The sequence below is a fragment of the Olea europaea genome, chromosome 16, assembly GCF_002742605.1.
Source record: "Olea europaea var. sylvestris chromosome 16, O_europaea_v1, whole genome shotgun sequence".
In the NCBI taxonomy this organism is placed as follows: Eukaryota; Viridiplantae; Streptophyta; class Magnoliopsida; order Lamiales; family Oleaceae; genus Olea; species Olea europaea.
This window is the reverse complement of record NC_036252.1, coordinates 13,349,941-13,363,435: the sequence shown is the minus strand read 5'-3', so window position 1 is coordinate 13,363,435 and position 13,495 is coordinate 13,349,941. Positions and strand designations below refer to the sequence as shown.

Sequence of the window (13,495 nt, the reverse complement as noted above, 5' to 3'; positions counted from 1 at the left end):
GGGAGGGAGCACGCATAATTTACTGGGTAGTGCTATATGTACATTTTCCATATACATACCGCACATAATTTATCATGCGCAGGCCTTCCTCCATGTGAGAGGATATCAACGATTATGTACATAAAAAAAGTACAAGTAGTATTATTCTAATTTATTATGTGTGGGTCATCCTTCATGTGAAGGGGTGTAATCTATTATGTATATCGAAAGTGCACATGTAGTATTATCTTTGATCAATTTCACACCGATGGAGCTAAAGATTAGTGGAATTTTAGTACGACAAGGTGACGGTGACAAAATTTTTATTGGAACTTGATCAAATTATACAAAAGCCATCAACCATAATGGATGACTAGTGGCCATTACAGACTTGCATGTGTGGAGAAGGAAATATGAGGTTGGTTATTTGCCCAATATCCTGCTATTATTCTAATTAATTTATGCATCCATAGTCCCCCACCCCGACCAAAAATATTGATAAAATTTTAATGTAAGGGTCAAAGTAGTTGAGCTAACATCATTTTCTACCTTTAGCATATCCAGGATGTGGACTCTTTGGGCCTAGTCGAACACTTCACAAGCATGGTGAAGTTGTCAACCACCCCGGTCCCGTTCCGTAGTGAATGACAACCTCCGGTTAAAATGTTTCGTTAATCAGTTATGTCGAAAAGTATTTACTTTGAAGATGGTCAAAAAATTTAGACATGACGGTAATATTGTATGAATAGACAAAAAAATTTGGATGTCTCCTGCTTTTGATTGAGTGACATAGTTTAATTCTGCAGTCAAGCTAGTCTAGGGACATAAAATATACGCAATTGAGATTTGGTCATGTAGTTGTTTAAAAATGGGTTACCTATCTACAATATAAAATTAACGAGTGTTGATCTTGATTTTCAAAGGCAAATGACCTAATCCAGAGAGAATCTTGTTGACTTCTCTATTGCATAATATTTTTATTTTCGTGGTAGGAATTTTGTTCCTCTTTGGGCAACCCCACGTATGATTTTCTTGTTAATGTCCGACCCCACTTGAATATTTTATTAGAAAAAGTTGTGTTTATAATATTATGACTAAAATTATCAATCCAATTATTTGGAGCCTGTTTCTTATTCTAATGGCATTCTTGTTTCATATGTTGTTCTTGCAGGAACAAGACTCTCATGGTGGAGGCAGGAATCTTATCAAAATTACCAGAAAATAAGGATGTCTTAGGTGAACCAACCATGCAAGAATTTGCTCAGCTCCTCTTGTCTATATCTTCAGCCTTCGCCAACAGCCAATTCTCTCTGTCCTCATCAAGAATTATCCCGTTTGTAACTCACATTCTGGAGTCAAGTTCGAGTACTATTCAGACAAAAGATTCATGTTTGACAACATTGTACAATCTTTCCTCAGTCCTAGACAACGCTACGTCTTTGGCTACAAGTGGGGTTGTCAACTTTCTCTTGAAGCTGTCTATACTCGAAGAAACATCAGAAAAAGCCCTTGCAATCTTGGGAAACTTGACAGTTACCTTAGCAGGCGAGAAGGCACTAGAAAGTGATCCAATGGTGCCCGAGAGGTTAATCGAGATTATGACTTGGGAAGAGAGGCCAAAATGCCAAGAATTATCTGCTTATGTATTGATGATTTTAGCTCATAGAAGCTCCCTCCAAAGGCAGAAAATGGCAAAGGCTGGAATTGTGCCAGTCCTCCTTGAAGTGGCTTTGTTGGGTAGTCCCTTGGCTCAGAAAAGGGCTTTAAAAATATTGCAATGGTTTAAAAATGAAAGGCAAATGAAGATGGGGCCTCATTCAGGGCCACAGGATGGGAGAATAACTATGGGATCCCCTGTAAATCCAAGGGAAGTTGATGAAGGGAAGAAATTGATGAAAACAATTGTGAAACAAAGCCTATATAAAAATATGGAAACAATTACACGTCGAGCAAATGGTGAAGGGGATTCTTCTAAACTTAAGTCTTTGGTAATTAGTTCAAGTTCTAAGAGTTTGCCCTATTGATTCAAAGGTGTGCTGGTACGATCCTAGTCGAACGCTTGTGGGAAGTTTTCATCCTGCCAACTGGGACACGAGATCAGAGCTAACATCTTAGATTGCACTACTTGTGCACCACCACTTCATTTTGCTGTATATTGTTGGAATATATGAATAAATATATATATATTTCTTGGAAGGTAATTCATCACATTTATTTTATAGTTTTCTTTTGGAATTAATAGATTGTAACTTGCCTTGTCCAAAACGAAATAAACAAAACCTAATTTCTAAGCACAACTTATCAAATATAACCTTAATTATTCTCTAGTAGTATTCATGAATGTCTAAACTGTACAATAAACATGACATAAGATTTTATTTTATTTTTAAATTTTGTTATTTTCCTTTTTAAGACTTGTTTTGAATGAAAGAAAAGTAAAAATCGTCAACAACTAGAAAAATCGAAAATACATCATATGTACCAGTCGGACGTGTTTATGTTCAAGCACGACTCAGTTTATATGTTTGAAGACGATGAATTCCTTCTGGGAAATTCATAGTTTTAAGTCTTTGATATTAAAGAATCGAATAGAATCTTCCACTTCATTATATGTTTCCTTTCAATCTTCTACCATTAATGGCTTAACCCGTGAAATTAGAGTAAGACATTCTTCAAACAAAATATAATTGTTTCATTTTAGTCAATTGACATTCTATGGGATATCATTACAAAGGAAGAAGTCTATGACTTAGCTTAAGATATCATTAACCTCTTTAGTGACATCCCATTTCCATCCCAACTAAATAAAACATCTGTCATTTTAGCCCTTTCTTTTTCAGAATCTTGTTATGCAAGTTATTTTCACTAGTTCTGATATTTCTATAATGCTTGATTTTTTTACATCCTAAACACCAAGTTAGTCCTCAAATTATTCATTATAGCATATTGAGTAAACGGAGATTTAACTAGGATGTACTCTGGTTTGTTGTGAAATGAAGATGATATCAGATTAATCCAATACCACTTTATTAAAGAAAATAAGATTATAGTCACAATATGAAGTAGTTGATTATAAGAACACAAAAACAAAATAATTTGCAAAGAATAGATATTTTATTATAATATGGAGAAAGAATACCAAGATTTGTATTTATGACTTTGTTTGACTTGATCTAAAATATAATGAAGAGTTAACTATATGTAAAGCACATGTCGAACTCAAAGGGTAGAGTTCTAGATGAAATAGAATACAAAAATAGCGTTAAAAATGGAGTAGAAGGCCAAAATGCAGTGCAGAAGTGGCACTCCGACACCAGGTCTCGGGTTTAATGCTTCGAATGCCTTTTTTTTACATTTTTTTTTTGTCTATATATCGATCTGTTTAAGTTCAGCACAAATTTCAATTCCTAATACGGCTTCTAAATAGAACTTCAACTAGGATTTGTCAAATATACTTCGAATGAGATCCCACAATAGCATTCCAAATAGAGTTTTTCGTAATATGCACTTTAATTAGGACTTTTAATTACCTTCAACAAATAATTCAAGTCACACCTAAATTCTAACAAGCTTCTCATTGACACGAATTTCGTTGCAATGAACAGAACTTCAAAGAATTCTCCACCTGCAAACAAATTCCACTATAAGGAATAAACTTGATATCTTCAATGAAAAGCACAAAAGAATTTCCCAATTAAAAATTTTCAACTGAAAATATTCTTCACATCTACTACCCCAACTTGGGACAAAAGTGATTTAATGACCACCAAATAAGACAGAAACAAGCTCTATAATAGAATCACAACTGAATGCATCAGAAGAAGGATTTTGGTTAGAATTAATACTCTTAATTCCATTCAAACCATTAACTAAATCAGCAAAATTGTATCTATATGGAGTCTTATGATAAAAAATGGGTCTATTACTAGCAATTAAATATAGTAATGTCGTCTATAAGGTAATTTAACCATAACTTCTAAATTAAACTTAGATGTATTCTTTAGAGAATACACCAAATTAGACTCTAATGGTGCAGAATCCATCTTCAATTTCACTCGAGTTCTTAAAATATGTTGATTGTTCAAAGATTTTATATCACGCTGCAAGATATATAAATAGGATTTTTTTTTTTTTGTCCCTTTATAAAAACATGGGCTCCTTACCAACCTTTAGGACTTTACCTTCAATAGTATACATGTATCCTTTTAAATCAAGAGTACTTAAGGTGATAAGATTTCTCTTCATACTTGGAATGTGTCTCACTGCATCAAGTGTTATAATCGTCCCATCGAATATCTTTATTCTGACTCGACCAATACAGCTATCTGATAAGGTATATTATTACTAGTCATCACAACACCTTTTGAAACTTCTTCATATGTTGAGAATAATTTTCGATTGGGAGATATATGAAAAGTGAAAGCAGTATCAAGAATTCACGACTCGTCAGTTTGGAGTTGTAGTCAAACATACGTATAAAACTCTCCATCACTGTTAGGTTTTTCAACAATACTTGCTTTCCTTAAAATTTCTAATTGTTAAGTTGCAGTCAATTTTAATTGATTCTGCAACTTATAACAATCATCTATCAAGTGTCCATTTTTCTTGTAATAATTACAAATTTTGAAGTTAGATTTTGACTAGCCCTTTGCACGACCACATCAATAATAAGGCCAGCTCCATGATCCTTGGATGCTGTAAAATGCTTTATCTTCTCATTTGAATACAGAACACCATATATCTCTTCAATGGTGAGAGTATCACGATTATTTAAAATCGTATTTCTAAAAGATATATATGAAGTGGATAATGAACACAATAAAATCCATCACAAATCTTCTTCGTCATAGTTGACCTCCAGGATCTCCAAATTAGCTACGATTTTCTTAAGTGATCCTCAAGAGATGAACCTTCTTTCATACGATGAGAAAACCGATGTTGCTTTAGATGCAATTTGTTAAAAAAAAATTTCTTCATGTATAATTGTTCCAATTTTAACCACAATACAGCTACTAACTTCTCCTTCAAAACATCTAGAAAGAATATTATTTGAAAGATGAAGATGTACTTCAGATGGGGCCTTTTGATCCCTCGTTTTCTCCTCCTTAGTACAAGTTGTGAGGATCTTGTCAAATCCCAATAACGAGTCATCCAAATCCATCCGAGCAAGTTCTGCTCGCATTTTTGCCTGCCGCAAAGATAATTTTGTATTTCAATCTAATAACGGAATATCATACTTAATTGTTGACATCACTATAAATAAAGTTGAGTTATTAATTTGATCAAAATCTTGATCTTACCAAAAAAATTTCAAAACTAAAAAACTTTGATATCAGTTTGTTGTGAAATGAAGATGATACCATATTAATCCAATACCACTTTGTTGAAGATTATAACCATAATATGAAGTAATTGATCACAAGGACAAAATAATTTGCAAAGAATGAAGATTTTATTATAATATGGAGAAAGAATACAAAGATTTGTGTTTATGACTTTGTCTAACCAGATCTAAAATACAATGAATAGTTAACTATATATAGGGACATGTCAAACCCCAAAAAGTAGAGTTTTAAATGATATATAATGCAAATACAGCATTAAAAACGGAGTAAAAGACCAAAATGCCGCATAGGTGGATCGGGCCGCCTGACCCATAGCCATTGAAGTGACTCTCTGGCGCCGGGGCGATGGACTCAGGTTTAATGCTCCAAGTGTATTTTTTCATTCTTTTGTCCATATCTTAATTTCTTCAAGTTTAACACAAATTCTAATTTCAAACAGTGTTTTCAAATAAAATTTCAACTAAAATTTGCCAAATAGACTTTGAATAGGATTTCACAATAGCATTCCAAATAGAGTTCTTCTTAATATGTATTTTAATTAAAACTCTCAATTATTTTCAACGAAAAAATCGGGTTACACCCAAATTTTAACATGGTTAAATAATTTGCTACCTCTTTGTAGCCTTTAGCATGAGCAATTAGCTATTAGGATCGTGAGCAAGGTACAGGAAAAAAGGGGAGGGGAGGGGGGGGGGTTTAGAAAAGTAGTTATGCTACAGTGACAAAAGAGTTTGACAAAATTGGATGACAAAGTTAGATCTACACCAATCATTTCAAAAACAAATTTTTAAATCATTTGAAATATGTGGCTTGAATTCCGCCAACACACTTTGTAAACCCACTTTTATAACCCAACTTTGTTGAAGTAGAATTATTGTTAGAGAAGGAGTTGCTGGATTCATCATGTGATTGGTCGAAAGGAATAGGACTTGGAGGATACGAAGAGAATAATTTTTATTTTCTATGTTAGTCACGATTTCCATTAAAATATTTAACTTACGAATGATTAATCAAAATTAAGACAACCAATCAATTTTGCGCCACATTTGGAAGGACAGATTGTAATTAGTATAAATTGTTCAATAGGGATCAGCTTGGAAATCAGTTGTTTCAAAATTGGTTTGAGAAAATAGGGGGCAAAAAGCGGCTTTGAATTTTTCAAAATCAGATCACTTCTATTTTTAAATCAAATCAATCCAAACCACTTTTTTTCTAGTTTGGTTCAATTCACAAATTACAGTTTATCAAATAAAAAATAATATGTCGAATAAGTTAAATCATAAATATTAGTCTATTAATTAATTAGAGTTAAAAGGTATAAAACAGCTAATAAAAGAAAATGATTTCAAACATCAAATACATAATATCTTGCATAACTTTCTGTGAATCATCCAACTTCTACCTTATTCAAATATTGACGATAGGCTCCTTGTAAATATGCCACTAATTTTTAGGCCAAATCATTTCCTCAACTATATTTGTACTCAACGAATTCATAAGGGAATCAAGATTCAACCAATAATAGGAAATGCAGACTCACAATCGATTGTGGATATTTGAAGAGGTAACACAATTTTCATCAAAGTAATGTTTTGAAAGCCTATTTAGACAAATCTTCAAAACGACCATTTAAGTAATTCACCAAATCATTCTAGCAATGAATGATAAAATCTAGAAACTAAATTAAAATGTAAATAATTAATTGAGTGACGTAATCAATAAATTATTTGCTAAAAACTTAAGGAAACTCGATACAAATTTAAACAAAACAACACAACTTACAAATAAAATATAGCAAATAATTACCAAAAAAAAATGAACGTGATCCTTCGTGCAACCCTCTCTTCCTCCTCCATTGCCGACATCTTTGCCAGCGACTGGGCCATCGGTTTCGTCCCTGTGCAGAGACGGATTGAGGGGGGGGGGGGTGCTCCCTTAGGCCCAAGAGATTTTTTTTTTGGTAAAAGATCAGTTTTTTATGTATATATATATATTTTTTTCCTTAGTAGCCCGATTTGAAATTTTGTAGCCCGGTCTTAGATCTAATTCTAGATCCGTCCCTGTCCTATGATTGCTGTTTTCTCCCCTGCTCACTGTCGTCTCTGTGCAGTCCGTTAGGCTGTTTTCTTGGTGACTATTGAGTGATTCCTTTGTGGTTTCTGAGTGCGTTTCTTGGTCCAATTCGTGTGGAGTTGCTTTGTGCTTTTGGACTTTCTTGACCTGAGCCCTGATTCATTCACTATTGGTGCCAATAGTTTGAAATAGATTTACATTTACAGTACAATTGATTTCGAATTATTCAACTGTTTAGAACTAATTTGTTGTGGTTTAACTCAATTGAAGGTGCTTAATTTCTCTACTGTTCGTTAAGTGCAGCATTTTATCGAAATGAGTAAGAAACTGCATTAAGCAACTGAGACGACTAAAGTTTCTTATTTCTCAAGGGTACAAAACCCCGTTAGTCACTCAACTTAGTGATCAATTTTCTCACTGATTTTATTGATACAAATATAACTGAGAGAAGAGGGTGGCAGCTGCTGACAAAAGGAAAGTCCTAAAAGACAATTGAAATTAAGCCAGCACGAACCATTTGTTCACTAAAATCCAAAATAATAGAAAAGAGTTCATACTTCATAGGACATAAGTTAGTAGAAGCAAGCTTTTAATAATTGAATATAATGAAGCAGCGTCCACGGAATTGAGGTATAATTTCCCTGTCATCCATAACTTGCCTGGTTTTCCAGGGAATTTGAAATGCGACAAGGTGATATTTTGAAGAAGAATGAACTCAACGAATTCTATAAATACCTGTGTCTCTCGGAGAGATGCACAACAACCTTTCTTCAGATCATAAAATTCAAATATATCAACACTCTCCTGCTCGAAAGAATGGCTTCTACTCCAAGTTGGAAGCTTATTTTTGTTGCAATGCTAGTGTTGGAGGTGTGGGCGTCTCAAGCCACAGCGCGTTCATTGCAAGATGCATCCATGGTTGAAAAACACGAGCAATGGATGGCACAATATGGACGCTTATACAAGGATAGTGCGGAGAAGGCAATGCGATACAAAATATTCAAGGAGAATGTGGAGTACATCGAGACTTTTAACAAAGCAGAAACTCGATCTTACAAGCTTGGCATCAATCAATTTGCTGATTTGACGAACAAGGAGTTCCAGGCATCTCGTAATGGGTACAAAGTGTCCTCTTACCAAAAGTCACTTAAGGCGTCGTCATTTAGGTATGAAAATGTGACTGCAGTTCCATCGAGCATGGACTGGAGAAAGAAGGGAGCTGTTACTGGTGTTAAGGACCAAGGCCAATGTGGTAGGTTAACCATTGATTATTTTAACTCTATTCTTGGTTATATATTTTATTACTTCTAGAAACAAAATTGATGTCTTTATCGTACTATTTGTACAAAAATTATAGGATGCTGCTGGGCATTCTCAGCTGTTGCAGCCACAGAAGGCATCAACCAACTTTCTACAGCGAAATTGATTTCATTATCCGAACAAGAACTCGTGGATTGTGACACGAGTCAAGATATGGGCTGCAACGGAGGTCTAATGGACAATGCGTTCAAATTCATCATCAACAATCATGGACTTACAACTGAATCTAATTACCCATATGCCGGAACAGATGGGACATGCAACAGCAAGAAGGAATCCTCCAATGCTGCAAAAATTACAGGATACGAGGATGTTCCAGCCAATAGCGAGTCAGCATTGCTTAAATCTGTGGCCAAGCAACCCGTATCTGTTGCCATTGATGCTAGTGGATCCGACTTCCAGTTCTACTCCAGTGGAGTCTTCACTGGAGAATGCGGGACTGATCTAGACCACGGCGTTACAGCAGTAGGTTATGGAACAGCCAGTGATGGTACCAAGTATTGGTTAGTTAAGAATTCATGGGGAACAAGCTGGGGTGAGAATGGATACATTAGAATGCAGAGGGACATTGATGCTGAGGAAGGCCTTTGCGGCATAGCCATGCAAGCTTCATATCCAACTGCCTAAAACATCAAGATTTCGTCGTTTCTCCTTGTGTATTGAAGGTTGTAAAAATACCTAATCATGCTTCGTAAATACAAATTTTACTGTCAATTAAATACAAAATCGATAGTCAATATAGGCTATCGTTGCTAGTGATTGGCATAATCACATCAAGTATCTCAGTCAAAAGTTAAATCCTACATGTACATAAAAATGTGCTTTCAAGAAACTCCGATTCAGGGATATTCAATCGGCCACATCGTGTGATCTCCATTAAAACTATGTTGCTAGACAGCATTCTGAATGCCAGCACAAGCAGTTGAGTAGCGCAAGCAGTTGAGTATTGAATTTCATTGTGCTCCAAATGACCCAAATCCGGTGAATGATCCTTGTTTAGGTTCTTCTAATTTTCTGTTTAACTTACAATTTGAATTAGATGCCCTGCACACATGAAATGATAGAAACAAGGAATAAATGAAATTGGCCTACACACGCTAGTGATCAATATATGATGGAACTGAAAGTTAAAACACTACAAACATGTGAAATGCCTGTATTGTTAACAAAACAGAAAACCAATTACAGTAGCAACGTCCACGTAACTGGAATTGTTTCTATTCATACATAACTTGCCGGGCCCTTTATGCTTGGAAATTCCTTGTCAAATCCTCAAAAAGTGATTCACGTCATAGTGGCAATGGGTGCATTTTGCAAAAAATAGCTGAAGACGAAATTTGTCCCCCACATATACCTTGTTCTTGCAAAAATATATCATTTTCAAAGTGCCATACAAAGTGGAATACATACATATAGATTTGCAATTTGATCAGAAAATTATTCTTGCTCTTTTGCTAGTCTCTGGGATATATTCTTGTCAGGCAACTTCGAGCAGCCTTCATGATTCATGTAGCATCCATTGCCGAGAGATACGAGCACTGGATGGCGAAATATGGGCGTGTGTACAAAGAAAATGACGAGAAGGTAATGAGATTCAATATATTCAAAGAGAATGGAGAATTCATCGAGTCTTTCAACAGTGCAGGAACTCGACCATACAAGCTAGGCATCAACGAATTTGCTGACATGAGAAATGAAGAGTTTCAGGCCTCTCGTAATGGATACAAGAGGTCGTCCCATAAAAACTCATCCAAAGCAACATCCTTCAAATATGAAAATGTAACCACGTTGCCCTCAAGCGAAATCGAAAGGAGCTGTCACTAGAATAAAAGATCAGGGCAAATGTGGAAGGCAAAAGATTATACTTGGCAAATAAGACATACTAGAAAAAAATTCATAAAACTGAAAAACCAAAAATTACAGGATCTTGCTGGGCATTTTCAGCAGTAGCAGCTGTAGAAGGAATCCATCAGCTGAAAACAGATAAATTAATTTCATTATTCGAACAAGAACTTGTGGATTGTGATACGAAGGACAACGAGGGATGTGATGGTGGTCTCATGGATGATGCATTTCAATTCATAATAGTCAACCATGGCCTCACCACGGAATCTAATTACCCCTATCAAGGAGTCGATGGCACGTGTAACAAACAAAAGGAAGCCTCACATACAGCTAAGATCACAAGCTATGAAGATGTTCAGGTTAATAGCGAATCTGCCTTATTGAAGGCTGTGGCTAATCAACTGGTATCTGCGGCTATTGATGCCAGTGTATCAGCATTCCAGTTCTACAAGTGAAGATGGTACAAAGTATTGGTTAGTGAAGAATTCGTGGGGCACAAACTGGGGTGAGGAGGGATATATCAGAATGGAAAACAAGATTGATAATAAGGAAGGTCTTTGTGGCATTGCCATGGAACTTTCTTATCCAATTGCTAAATAATGGTAACTGCCGAATCTGGCTCTCATCTGAGTTCCCGGAAGATCTCTCGATATTTCCAAATTTCATATAATAGAATATACAAATGCATGAACCATCGATGCAAGTCCTGCATGCATTGAACTCTTTCATGTAAATCAAACCATACTGGAATTTTACTTATTGAACAAATGAGACCTCAAGAATTTGTAGAGAAGATCTTAAATACTTGAACATGTTGACCATTTATGGGGAATTATAAATGAGAAGCAAAAACAATCCGAGATCGAAAACATATTGAAACTCAGCTAAGTATAATTTGGTGCAATGAATAGCGTTGCACCAAAATGTGTCTAATACTATTCATTTGGTGTGATTTTTAGAGTTTTTCCTATTTATTTTAATTTTTATTATATCCTTTTTACATATTTTTATTATTCCATATATTCCAATGGTATAACTTTATTTGTATTTATATTTATTTTAATTTGATTACTATTTTTATTATAGTAAATTTTAATTTTTTTTTTTAAATTGTGGTATTAAGTGTATTTTTTTTAATCTATTAATAAATTCAACATTTAACTATAATTTTTAATCTAATAATTTTAGCAGTAATATAATTTATAATTAAATAATTTCTGAAATAATTATTTCTTGACAATTTAAGAATAAGAAATGAAAGAAAATACTGTTCATTTGGTTCATTTGGTGTAATGGTTCGAAATCTTTGCAAAAGTGTGCTAATGGTTGGAGATGGACTTAGAACTAGCATAAATCTCCGAATTAAGGAATTGGTGTCAGTTCCCAATATAATGGATTGCAATTTCATAAAATTGAAGAAAATAATAGAGTCACTAAAATTCAAGAACCAACTATTAACATTAAATGTGAAGAACACTTGAAACAATACCTATATTTTGGCATCCAAATGTACAACAAAGAAACAAAGAATTCTCCATATTTTGCATGTATGGAAACACAAAAGCGTACAAATCCATAAACCAGAATCACTGAATGACATCAAAATAAAACCTAACATCCACACCATACAGTACATTGACTAAAACCAATGGTGTAAGAAAAATGAGAATAGAAAGTTAATAACCTGAGAAAGAAGAGGTCGAAGAGAGAGAGAGAGAGAGAGAGAGGAAACAGGGGATAAAGGAGCAGTGAAAAAGCAATCCAGAAGAAGTAGAGGACTTTAGGGAAGAATGAATCCCCAAGTCCAGGGTAACCACAAAATCCTTACAGGCAGCACCTGATCTTCCCTCCTTTCCTTTTTTTTTTTTTTTTCAATGATTTGTTGTCATGTGTATCTGTGAAAAATTATATGAAATATTTTTGTACTTGTAGTAAAACTCTTTAGGGAAATAGACGTTCTTCTTTTTGAACTATTGACAATAGAGAGCAAAGCCATTTTCTTACATAATGTCTTATGTAATGACATTCTATTATTTATCAATTTCAAATATAGTTATCTTTTTTATCCAATCTTTTGGTTTCACATCATTTCGGTCACTTCTTCTGACTTTTTTCTTCTGTACAACCAGCAAAATCCTTTTTAGAATGGGTTCTTGAGGTTTTGACGCCTGGAGATGCTACATATATAGGGAAAAATGCCTGACAAATTTACAGAATGTCAAGTGACAGAATTTTATTGAACGTTACACATAAAATTTGTCCCATCAATACATGTAGAGCTTTTTGATAATTTTCCTTCTTCAAATAGCTTTACTCTTCAATGCCATCATTCAGTTTGCATAGGAGTTAAAAAAATTTAACAGCCACACCACTTTTTCACTTTGTTTTTCAAATACTTTTCAAAATAGGCGCTATACTTTAGAAATGTTCTTCAATAGTTATTGAAATTTTAAAAAATAAATTGTCATTGTATTTGTATCACAATTTTGCCATGTTGTCCAAATCGTTTATTTTCAAATCGAATGAGATAATTGACACGTGAAAAATCATGATGAAGATAAGTAATTATTTACAACAATTTTAAAGTTTGGTTACTGCTGAAATATCGTTGAATTACCATGATTGTAGAGATATATAACCATGTTGTACAACGAAAAATTTAGGCTTTGTGTGTTGTGTTTGTTGTTTCAATAGAATTAAGGGTAACTGTAACAAGATAACCCTATCATTTACATGTTTTTCACAAAAAAAAAAAGACATATTCTTACATCTTGATGCAGTACCTCCTTAGATCAAGCAATCATACAATCATTTTCTACATTAAAATATTGTAAAATGACGAATTTATTATCCTCTTTAAATAAAGAAAAATGAAATAATTACAGTTACAGTGCTAAATTTTTCAAAAAAAAAAAAAAAAAAAAAAAAAAAGG

The 13,495-nt window shown here is 34.1% G+C and overlaps 2 protein-coding genes and 1 pseudogene across 2 annotated transcripts in view; all 3 read left to right on the top strand.

Moving 5' to 3' along the window:
- LOC111412178 (U-box domain-containing protein 7-like) overlaps window positions 1–2,175 on the top strand; it is a 3,204-nt gene extending 1,029 nt beyond the window's left edge. Inside the window, exon 2 of the mRNA XM_023042977.1 lies at window positions 1,151–2,175. Coding sequence (XP_022898745.1) covers window positions 1,151–2,003 — 853 coding nt within the window. The 3' untranslated portion in view covers window positions 2,004–2,175. The remainder of the gene's footprint in view (window positions 1–1,150) is intronic.
- A 5,991-nt stretch (window positions 2,176–8,166) lies between these two features.
- LOC111412176 (senescence-specific cysteine protease SAG39-like) lies at window positions 8,167–9,554 on the top strand. Its single transcript, XM_023042976.1, has 2 exons — window positions 8,167–8,649; window positions 8,755–9,554. Exons 1-2 carry the CDS (start codon window positions 8,214–8,216, stop codon window positions 9,342–9,344), a joined length of 1,026 nt encoding a protein of 341 aa, XP_022898744.1. The 5' UTR covers window positions 8,167–8,213; the 3' UTR covers window positions 9,345–9,554.
- A 605-nt stretch (window positions 9,555–10,159) lies between these two features.
- LOC111412177 lies at window positions 10,160–11,162 on the top strand (annotated as a pseudogene).
- Window positions 11,163–13,495: the final 2,333 nt, after the last annotated feature.

Excerpts from the sequence above, each read along its gene's own strand:
- LOC111412176 (XM_023042976.1), top strand. The coding sequence starts at position 8,214 with ATGGCTTCTACTCCAAGTTGGAAGCTTATTTTTGTTGCAATGCTAGTG. Across the intron at positions 8,650-8,754 it reads TAAGGACCAAGGCCAATGTG|GATGCTGCTGGGCATTCTCA; the intron begins GTAGGTTAACCA and ends CAAAAATTATAG.